Source organism: Bubalus bubalis, chromosome 9 (assembly GCF_019923935.1).
Source record: "Bubalus bubalis isolate 160015118507 breed Murrah chromosome 9, NDDB_SH_1, whole genome shotgun sequence".
NCBI lineage: Eukaryota > Metazoa > Chordata > Mammalia > Artiodactyla > Bovidae > Bubalus > Bubalus bubalis.
The window spans coordinates 39,202,983-39,223,304 of NC_059165.1; the positions used below are offsets into that span (position 1 = coordinate 39,202,983).

General features: G+C 40.1%; 1 protein-coding gene across 4 annotated transcripts in view; it reads right to left on the reverse strand.

Moving 5' to 3' along the window:
- The window catches only part of TTC1 (tetratricopeptide repeat domain 1), an 80,792-nt gene that overhangs the window by 4,040 nt on the left and 56,430 nt on the right, over positions 1–20,322 (reverse strand). For all 4 annotated transcript variants that reach the window (XM_044947380.2, XM_025292308.3, XM_006073443.4 and 1 more), the window contains 5 exons: positions 15,193–15,253; positions 14,022–14,134; positions 10,799–10,835; positions 6,225–6,373; positions 3,876–3,930 (listed from right to left, as the gene is read on the reverse strand). In XM_044947380.2, the coding sequence (XP_044803315.1) occupies positions 3,876–3,930; positions 6,225–6,373; positions 10,799–10,835; positions 14,022–14,134; positions 15,193–15,253 (415 nt within the window). The remainder of the gene's footprint in view (positions 1–3,875; positions 3,931–6,224; positions 6,374–10,798; positions 10,836–14,021; positions 14,135–15,192; positions 15,254–20,322) is intronic.

Below are 20,322 nucleotides of genomic sequence, written 5' to 3' on the forward strand. Positions count from 1 at the left end.
ACGCTCTAAAATCAGCGTAGGACCAATGGGGACATGAGGAAACAGAGCCCAACGTTAAGGCAGAACCAAGTTGTGGTGTCTGCACAACTCACCCTTATTGTTTATGATGGTGGTAGACAAGCACCTTCAGCGAGAGCAAGCTTTCGGCTGTGCACACGATCACATGCTCACAGACTTCCTGCTGCTGCTCAGTCAGGCTGGACTCTCAGAGCCTCAAGCAGCTTCTGCAGACCCCAGACAGGACCATCTGCCATCTGGCCCATCTCCGACACTCTCCACTGGCTGCCAGATTTCACCCGCCCCTTATCTGGGCAGTAATCAATCAGGTTCCCTTCTTTCCACTTGTAGCAAACCTGGTACCACCACTCGGCCTGAACGTGTCCACATGTCCTTAACTGCAAGGATCTCATCCCTCAGACCAGATCCCATGGCAAAGAGAAGAGTCCAACAGTGCCTGGGCTCAGACAAGAACACTTACGACTAGAGACCAAGGCTTGGCACTGGATCCACTTCTGATAAATATTGAATTTCTGTGTCTGCAAGCAACACTGCATTGTAATAAACCAACTGACTTGTTATACATCACTTCTCTTTGGAGACAGTGACTGTGCAGTAGTCAGCTTACTGTAAGGAGAGGCAGGAAGACAGTTTGTTTTCACCTTCTCAAGATCACTGAGGTGGAGGCCTCGTGGAATAGATCCTCTATTAGGAGAACCAGGCTGCACACAAGTGAATCCTGACACTGCATTTCCTCTTCTGAGGCAGGAAACTAAGCCATGCAGCTGACTCCTAATGTCCTCTGAGCAAAAGGCAAATTAAGAGACAGCACAGAAAACAGAAAATAAAATTTACACCCAATTCAAATGCTTATATATTAGCTCCTGGGTGCAAGTGGAAGTCAGTTCCTTACCAAGCTAACTATCAAAGCAGCAGGAGTGATTCTCCCGAGAGGAGGAGCTATGGGAATAGCAACCAGGAAATGAGGCAAAGTGCAGGGAGGGCACTGAAAACCCCCAACTGGCCTTCCCTACTGAGCGGCAACAGCAACGCGGGCTGGCTGAGACTCTCTGCTGGCCAGACCCACCACGTGGCAAGTGCACAGTCTGAGCTAAGGACTAGGGAGTGCAGCAGGAAGAAGAACGTGGCAAAGGAGCCTGGCTGCAGCAGCTTTTAGGGCCAGTAACAGGCGAGGGAACGACCAGATTCTAGGACCCTGAATCACTTGCACAGAAGCCCTTAATGTGAAGGAATAGTCAAAAGAACCCTTACAATAACATGAACAAGTTACCTCCAGCTCCAAATCTCACTTTTTAACATGGATCATACAAGGTGGTGTTCTTAATTTAGTTCACAAATGCACACTCATTAGGATGCTAGTGGCCAGGAGCGAACACCTGAGTAACTTCAGGACTCAGGGGACTGGTAACATGTTCCAAGAAGGTGGAAGGAGGGGATGGTACAAGTGGAAAGCTGGACTGGATGACAAACAAGGCCCCCGTGTGTGCCGAGCAGCTGGAAGCTAGCGAAAGAAAGGCAGGGTCACTGGGGCAACACCTCGCCCACAGCTCTTGACCTTTGAAGGAGTCAATAAGTTTCAAGTCCAGCTCTAGGTTTTCCAGGTCAGGACAGACTCTCAGCTGAGGTGGGAAGACAGATCATCTGGAATGGGCAGAACAGAAGCTAGATGCTCTGTCCAGGGCATCTTTCCCACCTCATCAAACCAGTGACTATACCCTGCAGTCCTTTTAAACCTTATGTTCCCTGGCTACAACAAGGAGGCTGTCTTCCCAGAGAAGAGAAGAGGGCAAACAAGTAAACACTCCAGTGACTGACCCCTTTCCTCTAATCTAACGTCAGCACGATCATCCTCTCTGGCAAGGACTGTGGCACTATGACCAATGGCCACTCCTGTTCTAAGGATGACATTTACAAACAACAGGCTAAGAACAGAGGAGCAAGTATGTTCTGCCCACTCATAGTTTCAATTAGAATTTTTTTCCCAAGGAGGGGGGTACATTTCCAAGAAAAAGGAAGTCAAGTTACAGACAGAAAAGGAAAAGAAAATCAAGAGTACCGAACAAACTAAAAGTCATGCAGTCCACTGCAAAAAGCCTGCACGGGACTTCTGAGTAAGTGATATGGCTCTGCGCATCTGGAGGGACCAGCCTCCAAGGATCTCAAAGTGCACGAATCAAAGCTAGTTCATGTGTAACGAGGAAGGAACACACCTTCCTCGTTACAATGAGGAAGCTCATACAATGCTGAGAGTGACTTCTCCCTTTCAGGCTCTCCTATGGTAGATGATACCAAGAAGCAGTATTTTATGCACTATCATTATATTCATGAAGAAAATAAAGGAGTCCGGTCATTCAGACTACTGATGTGTAACAACAAACTGACGCGTTATTTACCAAGCAACTTAAGTTATTTCATGAAAGGAGCAACGTAAGTAACTGCCAAAACCACAGGACAAGAAACATTAGCTTATGAGAACTAAGTGACAAGGACAGATGGAACTTAATTCCATCTGGAACTGACAATGGCAGTAAGATTCAGTTTATATCTATCCATTTATTGTTTCATGGTGATTAAAAAAAAAAATGGACCCAGAGATCAGTGCCTAAGTGACCAGTACGGTCATTCACCAAGTCTTCTCTTTCAGCACAAAATCCAGCTCAGCTAAATGCAAACACCTTTTTCCTTTTTGCTAAAATAAATAATCATTGTGAATAGGTGAGGAATACTCTTTTCTTCCTTCTTTGAAGAAAAAGTACCTCCAAAATAACTTTTTGGCTCAAACATGGTGTCAAATTTGATTAAAAATGCAAATTAGGGAAAGAGCCAATTTTGGAAGAACTGAGGAAGGCTCCAGAGATCTGCCCATGTCTGAAGCAGCTCTCCTAGGAGTCTGAGTCCACCCAGCAGGGCCCACACTTGGATTTACTAGGCCAGTAGTTTCTCCTCAATCAACTCTGTCAGTGATCTTTTGGGAAATCTGTCTCATTCTCTGACACTGATTCCTAAAGGCCATAAATGGCCAGGCTCAATTTATTTTAAGTGATCTTTCCTTTTGGCCCATGCGACTGCAATTCATGATGTAGATTCTTCATAAGGAAAATACACAGGAGGTCATGAACAGACAACTGTCACACAGGTTCTAAGCAGACTGTGCTGGGCAGGTCTCTGTCCAGGAACCTTTACTCCTCTCGGTCAAGCAGACTGTTTACAACGAAGAGCCCTCTAATCCCAACCATAAACACGGTTTGGCCAATATAAGAACTAAAACATGGGTCAAATGAAACTATTTCACCTGACCCTCCACCCGCACAGTTTTTTCCCCTCTTCCCATTTACTACGAATTCTTACCCTCTCATGTCTTCTCAAATACTAAAGGGCCTCTGAATGTTATTTTCAAAACAAAAATCCCCTTGGTTTTCACAGGGTACTGGCTTGTGCTGACTGCATCCTAATGAACTTAAAAACTGAAGTTGTTTCCTCAGTGAACAAACTCAACTGTTTTTATGAAACTGATGATCTGAAAGAGAGGTTGGTGGCACTCCCAGAGTTGGGAGTTAATTATGTTTGCATTTTGAAGGCAGGAAAACTTACCAAAAAAATAAAAGCAAAATGGAAGTTTAGTTTTTGAAAAGCTGATATCCACTCTAAACCACATTGGTCCTTTAGAGTCAAAACTGAGTAAGAAGTCACAAGCCCCAAGGTGCTGGTGCCCCATGATACTGGTACTGAACCACAGAAGGGCCTCAAAGCTGTTTCCAACTGTTGAGTTCTCCTCTAATGAATAAAAGGACGGATGGCTGCGTTCCCCAGCTTCTGAGCTGTTTACGGTAAAGACAAGGCAAGGGAGGCAGACTTACCTAACATCTCTTCCTTCAGTCTTTCATTGCGTTCTTCAATCTGCTTAGGTAATCTCTGAGGGAAAAAGCACCAAAACAGGGTTGTGAAAATCTTTTGGCTTTATTTTGAATTTGAGAAACATTTTTACAAACCTTGTGTGAAAATGAGATCAGGTTAAAGCACACATATATCATCCTACCAACTATAGAAAAATCCCAAATATTTCTCTGTGGGGGCACTACAGAGACAGGAGTTTTGTTTGGCTCAATGCTATGCACAGTTCCTGGATCACTGGAGTGGACTCAGCAGGGCCTCAATAAAAATTTGGTGAAAAATACACATATATACACACACACACAACATCTGAAAGGATATAAACATCAGATGTTTACAGTGGTATATTCAGGTGGTGGGATAATGGCTGATATTTATAAATATTTTCTGCTCACTTGTGTTTTTTAACTTGAAGTCCTTTCTTTATGTAACTTAATTGTTGAGAAAGCATCAGATTGATACTCGATATTCTGAAGCGATCACCCAGATTAGGGCTTTGCAACCTTGGCCCGACAGTCTGGATGGGGCAGTCTGCTGTCGGGGCTGCCCTGTGCACAGTGCAGTGGTCAGCGCACCCCCGGCCTTTAGCGATGCCAACAGGACCCTCCCCACCATGGCAAAGTGACCCCCACACAGCCAAATGTCCCCCGGAACCAGACCGCCTCCAGCTGAGAGCCACAGATCTTCTCTGGGCACTTTTAGCTCTGGAGTTGCCCCCACACACACTGCGATTCCAGTATTAACTCTGTTGTAATAATTCAAGATAAAATAAATTCTTTACGCCTATAACAACAAGCTTTAATAAAAGGCTCCCTTTGTCTTAACACTAATTTGACGAGGATAAAGGCCAACATGAATTTAGCCAGGATTTTAAGTACTCTATTCCCTTTCCTCATGTCCAATTTAAGTTAATCCTAACACCATTCAGAGATACGTTAAAAGTCAGATAAAGGATTAAAACTGCTTTCAAATTGCGTATGTATTTTAATTACCCAAATGAACCTTTCTCCGATTACTCCATATCTAGGTAAATAAAAGACCTGTTTTAACCGAAGGAACTCACCTCAAGTATAAAAACAAAGCAAAACAAAACCCAAACTACCTAGGATACTGATATTAATGCATGGAGACGAGTCAACATTTCTCAGGTCTGCCTGGTGGAAAAACAGTCCCATGAACTAAAGGGGAGATCCTGTGGAGTAGGGGCTCAGATGCCCTCAGGGAACTGACAGGAAACGTAAATAAGTAATGGACCGGGTGTAAGCCAACAGCACTGGTGTGCTCAGCCACGTAATCGGAGCTCCAGCCCCACGCCAGCATGTGCGAGTGCAGGAGGAGCCCGCACGTCCACATTTTCCAATTTTCAAAAGGAGCCCGACTTAGATTTTTATCCATTTAATTTTATCCACTTGAAATGGATAAAAGTTTATCCATTTAAAAATTCTTTCCATTTTTAAATGTTGGTAAGTAGCCTCAATTAAAAAAACAAAACCAAAAAGTCTGGCTAAATAAAAGATGTCTGTAGCTCTCTGGCTCCTGCCATCTCAGCTACATACTGGGTTCAGGACAGACCTCCCTATTCTAATGCCCTCTGAAAAGTCTGGCAATCAAGAAACCTGTTTAGTTAAAGCCAGTGTCAGTCGAACTTATTTGAACACCTATTATTTTGGGGCAGTGAGACACACATCCAATTTTGTAGCAAATCCTTAAGAGTATACTCTATGCATTGGAGATAAAGAGTGAAGATAAAGGTAAAAGCACAAATATACAGTTACTTTTAAAGAGAGGAAAACAAGTAATATTTAGTTTTAATTTACTACTGACATAAAAATATGACATTTAGAAGGAAAAGGATTTTTAGTGACAAGGACAAGAACTAGAGTCATTTTAAGAAGGATAAAAAGATTAGGATATATTCAACTGGAAATGTTCTGCACATATGACAATGAGTAGAAACTTGGTGACTGAGTAAGGAAAAGAAAACCACAAATTTATTATCTGTAATATTAAGGCTCACTTTCGACTAAACTGTACACCTATAAGCAGACAAGGTTTCCCTAGTCCAACAACAAAATAAAGTTCTTTTTAACCCTAGAGGTCAAAGGTTTATACAACAGTTTTAGAATGAAGGTTAAATAGTACAGGGCGCAGTGCGTTGCAGCCGCCATTTCAAAGCTCTATCTCCTGCATATTCCTTCCAATAAGCTTTTCAAAAGCATAGAAATGACATGTAGTTGTGTCTCAGAAGATTATTTAAGATTCAATGACTAGTAACACAAGGAACAGAAAATATTTTTGTAAAACATCAGGTTTACCATGCAAGCTTCTCTTGCTTGATGTACTGATGGGTCTTTTTCTAATATGGATTTATAGTCTTCCAGGGCTTCATCCAGCTTGTCAGTCTTCTCATACAACTCTGCTCTCCTCAGTATTGCCCTGATATAGCTGGGGTTTAACTGAATTGCTGTAAAAAGGGAAGAAGTAACTATTACCATGAGGAAAAGGCCTACACACCCTCAGTTATATCAAGTTTCCTCAATAATCATTCTCCATGGCTCCGTAGGAAGAGTTATTTGTTAAAGGTTATACCTAGGGTCAGCAAACTTTTTCGGTAAAGGGCAGGTAGTAAAGATTTCAGGCTTTGTGGGATAGACTGTTATGACTACTGAACTCTGCTATTGCAGCATGAAAGCAGGCACAGACAATGCATAAGCAAATAAGGGTGATTGTATCACAATAAAATTTTATTGATGGGTATGAAAATCTGAATCTCACGTAATTTTCATGTGTCCTGAAATATTACTTCTCTTTTGATTTTATTTCCAATGATTTACAAATGTAAAAACCATTCTTAGCTTGCAGGCTGTACAAAAGCAGGTGGCATGCAGGCTGCATTTGGCTTGTGGCTGTAGTTTACCCAACCCTGGTCTATACCCCAAGTCCTGGTTTCCACCTAGATCCTTCACCCACTTTAGAACAATCCAGAACAACAGAGCTCAAGTGCACAGTGAAAAAGTGAGAGGGAATTTGAAGGTGCATGTTAAAGAACTGAGGCAGAACAGTGGCAGACTATCATTTACTCTCTTGTTTTCTAGGCCTCAACTACAGAGGTCACATAATGACAACTGAGGTTGTATTTTTAGCTAAATCCTCACTGTTCCTTCAAACTCTTGCTCTAACACCCTTAGGTCACTAGTGTATAATATCCTCTCTTTTATCCAACAACAAATGCCTTATAATAATCTGGTGCCCATGTTTTGGTTCAAGTACACTACATTCTTCTATTATTTTTTGTGTTTTTTCTTTTTTCTGTTAAAAAGCAGTATCATGGCTCTAAAACTTTTTTCTTTTCAAATGATATCCTCATTTTTAAATTCATTCATGGTTTCAGTAACTGTTTGTTTATACCTAATATATGCACCTAGGGTAGTGACCCTCCAGAGTACAGTGTAACCAGAACAGACCAGGTCCAAGTCCTCATGAAGCTTTAAGCTATTCCAGGAGGCAACAGAAGATGGCATACAAATAATTTCAGATAGCTGTAGAGCTACAGAGAGAAATAAAACAAGGTGATGTAAATTCAAGAGAAGAGGGGAATAAGTGACTTTATAAAGAGTGGAAAGAATATGAAAAGGGATTATTTGAGGGAAGCCAGCTATTTGAAAAGCTGAGGGAGACAGTATAGGAAAAAGAACTAAAAAGAGTAAAGGATCTAAAAGCAGGAATAACTTTGGCATCTTGGTGATAGGTAGAGGTGCAGAAGAGATGAGGTTGAAGATACACAACAAGCAGGTCATGGAGGCCTTGCTGGCCAGGGAAAGGAGCTTGGACTTTTTCTATTTTGTATTTTTTAAAAAGCTTTTATATTGGAGTAATACAGTTGATTCACAATGTTGTGTTAGTTTCAGGTGTACAGCAAAGTGATTTAGTTATATACACACACACATCTATTATTCTTTTTCAGATTCTTTGCCCATTTAGGTTAATACAGAGTACTGAGTAGAGTTTCCTGTGCTATGGAGTAAGTCCTTGCTGATTGTGTATTTTAGTTATTTATTATAACTTTTATTGGAATATAGTTCATTTACTAGACCTTTTAAGTGTGATAAGAAGCCACTGGAATTAAAACATAATCTGATTTACAGTTTTAAAAGCTCACTTTGGCTATAGTGTGAAGGGTATGGGTGGAAGCGGTGAGACAGCTGGGAGGGCACTGCAATAGCCCAGATGCCAGAGGGTGCTCACTAAGCTGCTAAACGTGGAGATGGAAAGGAGAGGCCAGATTAAGGGCATGTCTCTGAATCAGAGCCCAATGGACTTGCTAATTAATTAAGCCATGTGGAATGAGAGAATAACTCAGGGATGACTCCAAAGGTTTTCGAGTTTCAGCAAGTGAATGGATAATAATGCCATTTACTAGTATGAAAAAAACTACCAAGTTGTTTTCATGCATTCATGTATGTGTGGGGGACTGGGAGGCACCAGAGTCTGTTCTGGGCACATCTGCTACGCCATGGGACCATATGTCGCAGGGAGATGTCAAGTTTGCAGTGGGGTACAGGGCTCCAGACTACAGGGCAGGGCTGAAGATATAAACCACATGGTATGGATGGGCAGACAGTCTTTCAATGAAGCAGATGACAGAAATGGTGCAGTGGCTGGAAGGGGATATTGGTTCAGGAGAAGGTTTTCTGAAAGAACCTAAACTGCAGGATTTCATCTTTACACACTGTCAACCTCCCCTTAGTCTAGCACACCATATTCTCTTAAAATACTCCAGTGACTTCTACTACACCATCTTTTAAAAAACTGAACCCCCTAATTTACATTTTAACTCCTATACTGCCCCCTTCTCAACTAGTGGATAACTTCTAACAATGCAAATATTGACCGAAGAGATGGAATCCTTCCAGGATTACTCTTCTTACTGGCCGCACAGCTGACAGGATCTTAGTTTCCCAACCAAGGACTGAACTCGGGCCCCGGCAGTGAAAGCACTGAGTCCCAACCACTGTGCCACTAGGGAATTCCCTATGACTACTTTATAGAAACCTCTAACACCAACTTATCACTCTAACTTGTGCTTTGCTTTCTCAATCCCTATAGAGAATTAACTTAAACTTTATTTACATGCTAAGGCTAAAAGCATAAAGGTGACTGGCATTAAATACTGTTCCACAGTTTTCATACAGTTTCTTATATAGTATTTCATAGCAAAGAGCTCCAAATGAGTTAAGTCCTTTGCCAAAGTTTGTACACAGAGTGGGCATGTGTTTATTTGGGGGCCAGGGGAATGAAAGGTCCTGTATACCCAAATAATCTATACTACTTAATCCAAATAAACTGTACTATTGTTAATGTATTTTGCACATGGATTCAATAAACCATATGTAGCCATAACAACTAAGTATAAGCACATGTATTTTGGTTTAACCAAAACCAAAAACAAATCTGGAAAACAAACACTTCCCCCCACTTCCTCTCATTCTCTTGGCTCCTAGATTGAGGGCGACAGCTAGAAATGTAGTTTTCTAGTGTATTCCCCGCTAATCAGCTTACAAGCCATTTTCTCACCATTTGGTTACCAAGAAAAGAACTCTGAAAATCGCAGCTTGTTCCTAACTTAAACTCGTCAAACCCACACATCTCACAGAGATTAAGGTTAAATACCTTCTTCCAAACAAAACAGTACATTTAGAATTACTTCCAGCTCAAGACAGTAATAGATCAGAATAAGTTTGCTGGATCCTAATGTGTTAAGTTTCATTCAGAGACTCTAATGAATTGCCAAGTATAAAGAAGAGAGGGTGACTAGTTAATGTTATTAAAAAATCGAAAGAAACAAAACAGATGAGGGAATTCATGCTTGGTCTGAGAGAAGGATTAGATAATACATAGGGTTCTTCTTTTTTTTTTTTTAAATAAAGTTCTTTTAAAATCTGATTCTCTCAGAGAAAATATTATCCAAAATAGAAAAGAAAATACAAATTAAAAAAACAATATTAGCTTGAAAAAACTCATGCGAGTAGCAAGATGCAAGGAACAAGATTATGTGTGTTTCCCACACCAAGCAGGTTATAAAGACAAGACAACCATCTGGCCTGTCAGGAAATTTTGGGGAAAAAAAAAACAAAAACAATAATGACCCTATGTCTGGAGCTGTCTCTATGAGGTGGGAGAATGCAAACATCATTATGGAACTCAGACATCAGATGACAAAGACTGGATTCACTGTGTTGAACTTGATAAAAAATGATGGCAAGGAGATTTGGATTAAGTACAACATCTGAATGGAGCACCATTTCCCTGAGAGCAACCACCACCACTATCCAAGCACACAGATTCAGAAGCCCCAACAGCAGCTGAGATCTTCATTTCAAAGGCAAGCACACAAGAAGTATATACTGTTTCTGTGGCCAAGGTAGGTTTGAATTTTCTCCACGTATCTACCAATACAGGATAAACTGACTGAACTATCCATTCAAAAAATGCTTTCACTAAGATGACTACTGCACAGTACACCTCCAAGAAAGACCCAGAGCTTCTCATTTAGCAGCCCCAGAAGCGTGCATGTGCACAAGTACACACCTGACTGAGAGCCTCTGTATTTGCTGTCTAGCTGAACTAATAGGCTTTCCACGTGACTCAGTGGTAAAGAATCCACCTGCCAAAGCAGGAGACAAAGGTTCAATCCCTGGGTCAGGAAGAGCCCCTGGAGAATGAAATGGCAACCCACTTCAGTATTCTTTGCCTGGGAACCCCATGGTCGAAGGAGCCTGGTGGGCTACAGTCCATGCGGTCACAAACGAGTCAGTCACAACTCAGCAGCTAAACAACAGCTGAGGTAATGCTCTTGTATGTTAACATGTACAAGACCAAAAAGCTGTACCTTTGCTGCAGTCACTGATGGCCATCTCTTTCTTGTCCTAAAAGGAAATAGATCATTAATATGTGTCACCCTAATTCTGTCTCAACAGCTTAAAGGCTCAATGACATAAACTGATCATTAATAATTGCTTACAGAGATAGATGCATGCTCTTTAAGGAAATCACACCAAAACATGCATGCCACTTCCAAGCTAAAATTCAAACTATGCTGACAGCTGACTTGAAAGTCTCCTGGCAACAAATTATTCAAGGAACTTCCTCCTGAAGTATCTTTATTTAAAGACTGCTGCAATTGGCCTCCGACATTTTACATTAGAATGTTGATAGTGAGAAAACTCTGATCAATAAACAGGACAAATGACTGATACATGAATAACTGAATGAGTAACCTTCCTCTTTGGTGAACTGTTACATATCACACCCAAAGTGGTATTTTCCAGAAAGTACAGAGGTGGTCCATATACAGATAGAGCATGGCTTGTCATGTAGTCTCAGTTATGAACCTTAATTGATTCACTGACCAAACAAAAATACAAAAGAATTTGCCAAATATCTAATTTAATTTGCTGAATTGAGAAGCATGGTGTAGTGAAAAGAACACAGGATTTCAAAAGAACTAGATTCTAGCTTGAGAACCAGATTCTCAAAAGAACTAGATTCTAGCTCTGATATTCATCTGCTATTTAATTTTTCTAGGCTCTAAAATGTCTATTTTTTTCCAAATTGGAAATGTTCTACAATGTTAGATGTTAGTTCAAACAAGTGTTTAATACTTCCATAATGGCTACTATGGCAAATGCCACATACTTTGTAGAATATTTTAAAGCACTGTCTACCAAATTGAGTTTCAGGATTCAATCAAAAACAGTTCCAGGATGGGGAGTGACTGCTTAATGGGTTTTTCTTAAGGTCATAAAAAATTACTGGAACTGGACATGATGATCATTGCCTAATACTATGAATATATCTAAAAATGGTTAAAATGGTCAATTTTATAGTATGTGTACTTTACCCACAATAAGCAAAAAAAGGTTCCAGAGTTGTCTGGGAAACACTAACGACATTATCTCTTCCAATGTCCAAAACAGCAATTCACATATTAAAAACTCTAACAAGAAGTCCTGCAGTATAGAAAACTGGAAGTCAGTATTTTCCCAACTTTTAGATAACTGTTAAGTCTGAGACACACAATATCATTTTTAAGATTTCTGATATAGGAGTAAATCTCTATAACTTGTGTGTACAGCTGATGTGGTGGTATTCTTTGTGCCCCCAAGTAGCTATTCTTAGAACCTATTTTTGGGGGGACTTTGTTTACTCTTGTGTAGTCAGGCCTAGAGCTGAAACCTGCCCTAACTCCAAGTTTGCCTTTTCCCCCTCCAGACGCGAAACATAAAGCTTGGCCAGGCATACCCAATCAGGGATGCTGAGCCTGCAAACTTGTCTTTCAGAGATTCTTCTTAAAATAGTTAACCCATCACTTCCTTATACTCAGAATAGGCTCCTTAAATCACTTCAGTGCATTCCTGAACGTCTTCAAGTCTGTAATTTTAGAATCTTCTTAAAATATTAAGAATGAAAGTTGAAAGAATAAAACAAACAAAAAGAGCCCAGTAGCAAACTTATCCCTTGTAGAGGTCAGAGTTACAGAGCAAGTCTCTTCTGAGTTCCCCTTGGCTGAGTTCTTTTCAGACAGAAGACTAGCAAGGCCATCCATCTTCCTAACTCAGGAACGAGTTGCTCATACTAGCCTAATGCTAGCCTAAATGGCAACCCACTCCAGTGTTCTTGCCTGGAGAATCCCAGGGACAGAGGAGCCTAGTGGGCTGCCGTCTATGGGGTCGCACAGAGTCGGACACGACTGAAGCGGCTTAGCAGCAGCAGCAGCCTAATGCTAGCAATGTCACTAATTTTGGTAATTGTGAGAACAAAGAATCCCAAATTCCAGGAGCCAAACGGGTATGGTGTGTTTTCTCTGACACTGAAGGTGTCCTCGATCTCAATTCACAACGACAATTTCCAGTCTATGAATGTGGCTTGATACCTCCCAGAGGCAAAAGTGAAATCAGAATTTTCCAGCTAAGTGGAAAGACCATTAGTTGTGAATTCTGATCGATGGTAGAACGTATTAATGAATGTTGTTTTAAATAAATCTAAAAATTGTTTTATTTCCCCTAATACAAAATGTCTGTTTGTATATTCTATGTGCTCTAGAATTATTCCCTCTCTCGTGTCACATGAATCACTCTAAAAATATTAAAAACTTCACCCTGGACGCTGAATCCAGTAACAAAACATACAAGCCTGGATTAAAATAAAACTTGTTGAATGTCCAAACATTCAAGTGCACCCCCCCACTCTCCGCTTTAAAAACCCTCATCAGTTGACATCAAAATGAAAATGACATAGATACCTGATCAAAACAAACAGAAAACCACTTCACCCAATCTTATGCCTGCTTTGTGGTTGCTTAAAGGTAAAAAAAAAACCTCTACCCTTGTGCTTTGAATATAAGCAGTCTTTAACAAGGGGTACTGTTTTTTTTTCAAGCTCTCACCATTTCAATCCAGCAAGATTTACTAGGTGTCTAAACAGGAATATCAACAAATCACCAATCTAACTTTTAATACCAACAAATATCACTACATTCTCCTCTACTCTACATTCACCCTGCAACATCAGGTTCTCAATCCTTTGGAAATACAAAAATGCTTCTGAATTTTCCCTGACACCTATTTTGCATTTAAGGGTACTTTTCACCCCAACTCTTGGATGCTTCTCCCTATATCCATACTTTCAACAGAAAATCAGAATCTCAGGGATAAGCACCTTGAAGTCCAGTTTCAAGCACTGCTTCCCGTCCCTTCGAGTCTTATCTGAAGTTTCAGAGGCCTGGAATAAGCAGCTGGAGCTATTCCAGGACATGTACTACTTGGCTGTTTGATTCATTAACCTACCCTGGTTTAGTAGAAACTGTGCCAGGCTTCCTTCTGTGAAAGTATTCACTCAGCCACTTTAATAAGGAATACGAATAGTAATCTGACTTAAGTTTTTCAAAATTATGCTTCTATCCTTCTCATGCCCTTTAAATCAGCGAAATATAGGGGTAGGAAAAGAGAGGCAGCGACTTTAAAGCCCCTGTGCTTGTTTCTGGAGAGAAGCTAGCCTACAAACACAGTGCAAGTTCATGTGCTTCTGAAAAAGACAGGGTCCAAGACACATACCTGTTTCATCCTTGCCGCAGCTCTGTTGGAAAACAGAACAGACCGGTCTTTCTGGAAGCAGGAGGGACACGTCTGCAGGGCTCGAGTATAAGAACTTTCAGCTTCTATGTAATCTGAGGATAAGGGAAAATATAAGAAGTCGTTATGATTTTATTTCTGATATCACTGTATTCCAAATGACCTCAGGATGTATAGCTTTCCATTCTATACATTCACCTTTCACTTGGCTTATCAATTTAGTAAAGAGTTTTGAAAGGGGATTAGGAAACTGGACAGAGGAAAGAGACTAAAATCTGGAATTAACAGCCCAGGATGAAGAAAAAACTCTATATATTTTTCATTAAAGATATTCTGCTTTCATGGAGTCAACCAGGCTAAAAATGCTTCCATGAAATGTCTGGAGAGACATTTTATAGAGCTAAAAGCAACTATGTTAAAAACCAGTAGTTGACTAAATACCTTAGAGAGAAAATGGTGATCAACTCATACATTCATTGCCACATACAGAATTATAGTTAGGATACTAAAAGATAATTGCCTAGTCACTCCTTTCTCAGGTTTGAAATATTTAATACTAAAATATAAAGAGATAAAACTTGCAGAGAACCTTTAGTTCTCTTAGAAAAAAGAAGTGATAATTGATAAATCATGATAAAAAAAAATTTTTTTTAATCTAAAAATAACAAAAGGAAGATGTTACTACTCCTAGATATCCAAAGCATACATACTCTGAGATGCGACAAATTTGATAAAAAGATCAAACAGTTCTCCCAAATTATAAAAATGAACCTCAATTATCCCTAAGCAAATACAAGAAATGAAGAAGGACCATCTCTCTAGTTAAGGCATCTACAGAAAAAGGAACCTGAAAGAGCAACTCAAGTGTAAGCAAAACCCTTTTCTAGGCAGCACAGGACGCAGTGGGCCAGTATTCACAGCACTGTCACAAAGTGAGGAACTGAGACCCTCTTTTTACAGCAATGCAGCAAATAGCCTTTTAACATTCCAGATCAGAGTTTCCCAAAGCAAAAACTCAAAGAGCTTTGTTCTTCAGTATTGTTAGCAGTTCAGATCTGCTAGCTGTTTCCAAACATTCTTCAGTGTTTCTTCACAGACTCTACAAAAGAATGAGTCAAGACAGCCAGCATCAGTGCTGAAAAACACATCTTACCTCCCTTCTTAAACTGCTCATTTCCCTCCTCCTTTAGTCTAGAGCTCTCTTCTCTCCTTCTCTGAAAAAGATCAGAGAATGACATAAATACAGTATTATGATAAGTGAACAGAAAGGCCAGCTTTCATTACACATTAGGCTATTCAACGGGCAGCAGCTTGACTTTTGAGAACTGGGTCAGTTTTATCTAAATCTCAAACACACAGAAAAAAAACACATGACCATCTGGCTAAACATCCAGTGAATTCTTGACACTAAAAAGACAAAACCCAGGTTTTCTTTGTTTCCGGCTTTTGCATGGACAGTAATTTCCATTTACTAAAAATGAAACTAATATACCCACTGGTATGCTTACCTTTATAAATTAAAATTCTAGATCTGCTACTTATTAATTGTAGATGATCTTGGACAAGTTTCAGATCTTTCTGGGCATTAATTTCTTCATCTAAAAATTAAGGCTAATAGATTTATGGGTTAATGTGATAATGTATGTACAGTTTCCAATCCACTGGTGAATAAGGGTTCAAAAATTAGCTATTATTTTTCTGTAAAATAAATAGTGTAATACTTATTTAGCTACAACTGCACTCTGTGTCATGATGCAGACATAGAGAGGCTGGCAGAGTGCACTATGGGGGATGAGTCTTATTTGCAGGGTCAGGCGGTATGCTGCTAGCAGGCTAACACAGGGGAATTTGAAGAAACCCAGAGGAATCTCTCTTCCTAGCCTCTTCTATCAACAGAAATTCACACAGATGGTAGAGCACTCATGGGACTCAAAGGCAGAGTGAATGTTAGTCTGTGGAGCCAAAAAGACACGTGCCGAGCCCGTGTGCTCTCAGCCCTGAACACCTCAGCGAGTTGGCCAGCATAAGCAGAGCTAGCATGCCACCTTTGACAGCATTAAAAAAAAATAGAGAATCTCCAAAAATCTCTTCCTTCATTCTTGAAGTTTCTGACTCAATAAAAACTCCAATGGGAGGAAACAAAATTAGCAGACTTTTTCATCGACAATACAAGCTGACATCCTAAACAGTTGGTACTCTAAATATTAGGAACCAAATTAAAAAAATATAATGCTTCTGGAGAAGATCTGTAAATGAGCTGCTGAGATCTGGGTGCTTTCCAAATACCTTATTACTATACTCTGAAAGAAAAAGAACACTTGATGAATCTCAATAAAGAAACTAAGAAATAGGTATAAACAGAATCTAATTTTTACGACATCTATTATAGGCCAGATGTTCAGCAGACAATAATAATTCATTTATAACATATCTGAAGAAGGCCTATTCCAAGGGAATACAGGAAAAAATAAGATGGGTAGTGGTGATGACAATCAAAATATAAAAATGTGGCCACATTTACCTACAACCACCCAGAGGAAGGTGCCTGAACTGTAATATTCTCTATTGAACTGATTAGTATTTTTGTTGTTTAGTTGCTAAGTCATGTCTGACTCTTGCGAACCCATGGACAGTAGCTCGCCAGGCTCCTCTGTCCATTATTGCCCAGGCAAGGATACTGGAGTGGGTTGCCACTTTCTCCTCCAGGAAATCTTCCCAACCCAGGGATCAAACTCACGTCTTCTTGCATTGGCAGGCAGATTCTTTACCACTGAGCCATTTGGGAAGCCCGGTTAGGATTTCTGGAGGCAAGCAAAAGGACTATCTTGGGCAAAAAAGAAAAAAAAATTTTTTTTTTTTTTTTTTTAGGCAGAGGAAACTCTTTATTAGAGTAACAAGGTCCTAACATATCATCATTCTCAGTATTAATAGTATTCATTGCTATTTAGAAAATTCTCTGGGGACTGGGGCCTCTCATAGTCTTAGGTATTGCCCTGGAGAATGAACTTACTAACCTTTCCCAAGGTATTCTTGTAGTAGTTTTTTACTGGAAAGCTACCGTGGGGCTCACACGATCACGGGGAGGCCTAAAACATGGGCTTATAAAACAGACAGGACTCAAGGCAACTCTGAAGTCAAAAAGCTAAAAAATATTGATGTGTCTTCTAGGAGAAAAGTCTTGCCAAGATAGGGCTGTAATAACAGCCAACAGACCCTAACCATTCCCCTTTCTTTGTCCTAATTTAGATTTAAAGTTTCGATCAGAAGCATCCAATGAGCCAAGCGTAGTCACATGCCTTGGCTGTCAAGAGACCAGAGTGAACACAGGGGACTGACCAGCACTCAACAAGGGGAATTTTCTCCACATAAGAAAGGGAATCGCTGGAAGCAAAGAAAACCCCACAAAGAATCCAGTTAAAAGTTATTTCAACTCCAAATAGACAAAGTGATCTGGAGAAACAAAGCTGGAGGCATCACGCTCCCTGATTTCAACCTACACTTCCAAAGCTCTAGTAATAAAAATGGTATGGTATTGGTATAAAAATAGACACACTGATCACTGAGACAGAATAGAGAGCCCAGGAATAAACCCACACACATACGGTCAATTAATTTATGATAAAGGAGCCACTAATATATAATGGGGAAAGGACAGTCTCTTCAGTAAGTGGTGCTGGGAAAACTGGACAGCCACATGCAGAAGAATGAAAACAAACCACTGTGTTACACCACACACACACAAGTTGACTCAAAATGGATTAAAGACTTGAATGTAAGACCTGAAACCATAATACTCCTAGAAGAAAACAAAGGTGGTAAGCTTCTTGAAGTAAGTCTTGGTGATGATTTTCTGAATCTGATACCCAAAGCAAAAATAACCAAGTGGGACCACATCAGACTAAAGAGCTTCTGCACAGCAAAGGAAACCATCAACAAAATGAATGGAAGAAAATAGTTATAAATCATCTACTTGATAAGGGGGTAATCTAAAATACAAAAAGAACTCATACAACTTAAAAGCAAAAATGCCCCAACCTTATTAAAAAGTGGGTCAAGATCTGAATGGACATTTTTCCAAAGACGACATACATGGTGAACATGAAAAGATGTTCAACATCATTAATCAGCAGGGAAATGCAAGTCAAAACTACAATGAGATATCATTTCACACCTGTTAGAATAACTATCATCGAAAGACAAGAAATAACCAGTGCTGGCAAGAATGTGGAGAAAAGAAAACCCCTGTGCACTGCTGGTAGGAATGTAAATTGTGAAGCCACTATGGAAAACAATATGGACATTTCTTTTTTTTTTTTTTTTTTGGACATTTCTTAAAAACTTAAAAAAGAACTACCATATGATTCAGCAAGTCCACTTTTGGGTGTTTATCTGAAGAAAATGAAAGCACTAACTCAAAAAGATGGCTGTATCCCCATGTTCAACTGCAACATTATATGCAATAGCCAAGATATGGAAACAACTGAAATGGCCATCAGTGAACAAATGGATAGGGAATTCCCTGGCTTTCCAGTGGTTAAGAATCCACCAGCCAATCCAGGGGACACAGGTTCAATCCCTGGTCCAGGAAGATCCCATACACCATGGGGCAACTAAGCCCACGTGCTGCAACTACCGCGGGCGGGCCTACGTGCCTAGATCCTGCGCTCTGCAGCAAGGGAAGCCACTGCAATGAGAAGCCCACCCACCACAGCAAAGAGCAGCTCCTGCTCACCACAATGAGAGAAAGCCTGCACGTGGCAAAGAACACCCAACACAGCCAAAGACAGAAGAAACATACCTCAAAAAAAAAAAAAAAAAAAAAAAAGGACGAATGGATAAAGAAACTGCGGTTATACACACACAAAGGAATATTATTTAGCCATAAACAGAATGACATCTTAGACAAAAAAGACAAAAGAAAAAAAGGAATGACATCTTGCTATCTGCCACAACATGGATAGACCTCGAGGGTATTATGCTAAGGGAAATAAATCAGAGAAAGACAAGCACCATATGCTCTCTCTTATATGCAGAATCTAAACAAATTATGAAACAAAAAACACCAAGCTCAAAGGTTGGGGCAGGAGGGTATGTGGAGAAATGGGTGGGGGAAAAAAAAAACACTTAAAAATTCTAAAATAATTTCAATTAGGGCAAAATGAAAACCCTATAAATAGAGGTGACTTCAATCAATCTTAAATTCACACAAACACAACCAACCATATATCACTGGCTAATAAAGTTCTAACAGTGAAATGAAAAATTGGTTTCACATTAGAAAATATATTAATGCAGGGTAGCATATTAATGAATTAAGAGAAAATTATAGGATCACATGAATAAATGCATCACAGGTCTGTAATATATTTTTTTAAAACAGTACTATCAAAAATAAAAATTCTTCAGGGAAGGGCAGTTCATTAAGTTATGAAGAGTTCAATGCCCATCCATCAACAATTTCAATCTCTCTAATTTTAAGCTACTTTCTGATCTATAATCTGTTCTCCAATGCCAACTTACCAGGAATGTTTTATGAACACAGATCAGTCATTCAGACTGCCAGATCAGGCTCTCGTGAAGAGTGTGTTTTAAGAGTTTAATCATTATTTGGTAAATTGAGAACATTAATATTCCAAAAAGAAAAGCCTAGATCCAAAGTACACCCAGAAGGAATTACTGACAGGGGCCAGCCTGAGCAGGCAGCCTGAGAGAAGTTCACTGTGTTGTTACAACTGGGCCTAAAAGTTGAACTGGCCAAGAGGCTCTGGAACATACTACAGACGCCAATTATTCTAAGGAAGGCGTTTTATTTTTTTGGTCTGATAAATCACAACTCAGTGACCCATTAAGTAATAAACACTGGAAAAGAGCTGCTGCTTTCACAGATTGTGTTAAATTGAGGATTAATGCAATTATCAATATCATGCTGAATATCTCCTTGGCAACAGCTAAAAATAGCACTTTGAAAAGAACGCTGCACTGTCTCCCGGCTGTGCCAGGAGACTAACTTGATCCTAGTACAAAGACTAGGATTTATTCTGCCGCCGGAACACATTCTTTAACCCGAGGATGGCACGCACACTGTGAAATGCTGTGGAATCCAAGGACAGACTCCACAGTGCATAGTCTTACTCAGCCTGCCAAGTGCCAAGAGCATCACACATAAGTGAACTGGCAGGGCTGGTGTCCTGCGGCATTACTGGGTGCAAATCTTCCAGGTTCTGGTCTAATGTGGTTAGGGGCCCTCTCACATGCCTCCAGATTCTGGGGAGGCCGCATGGGG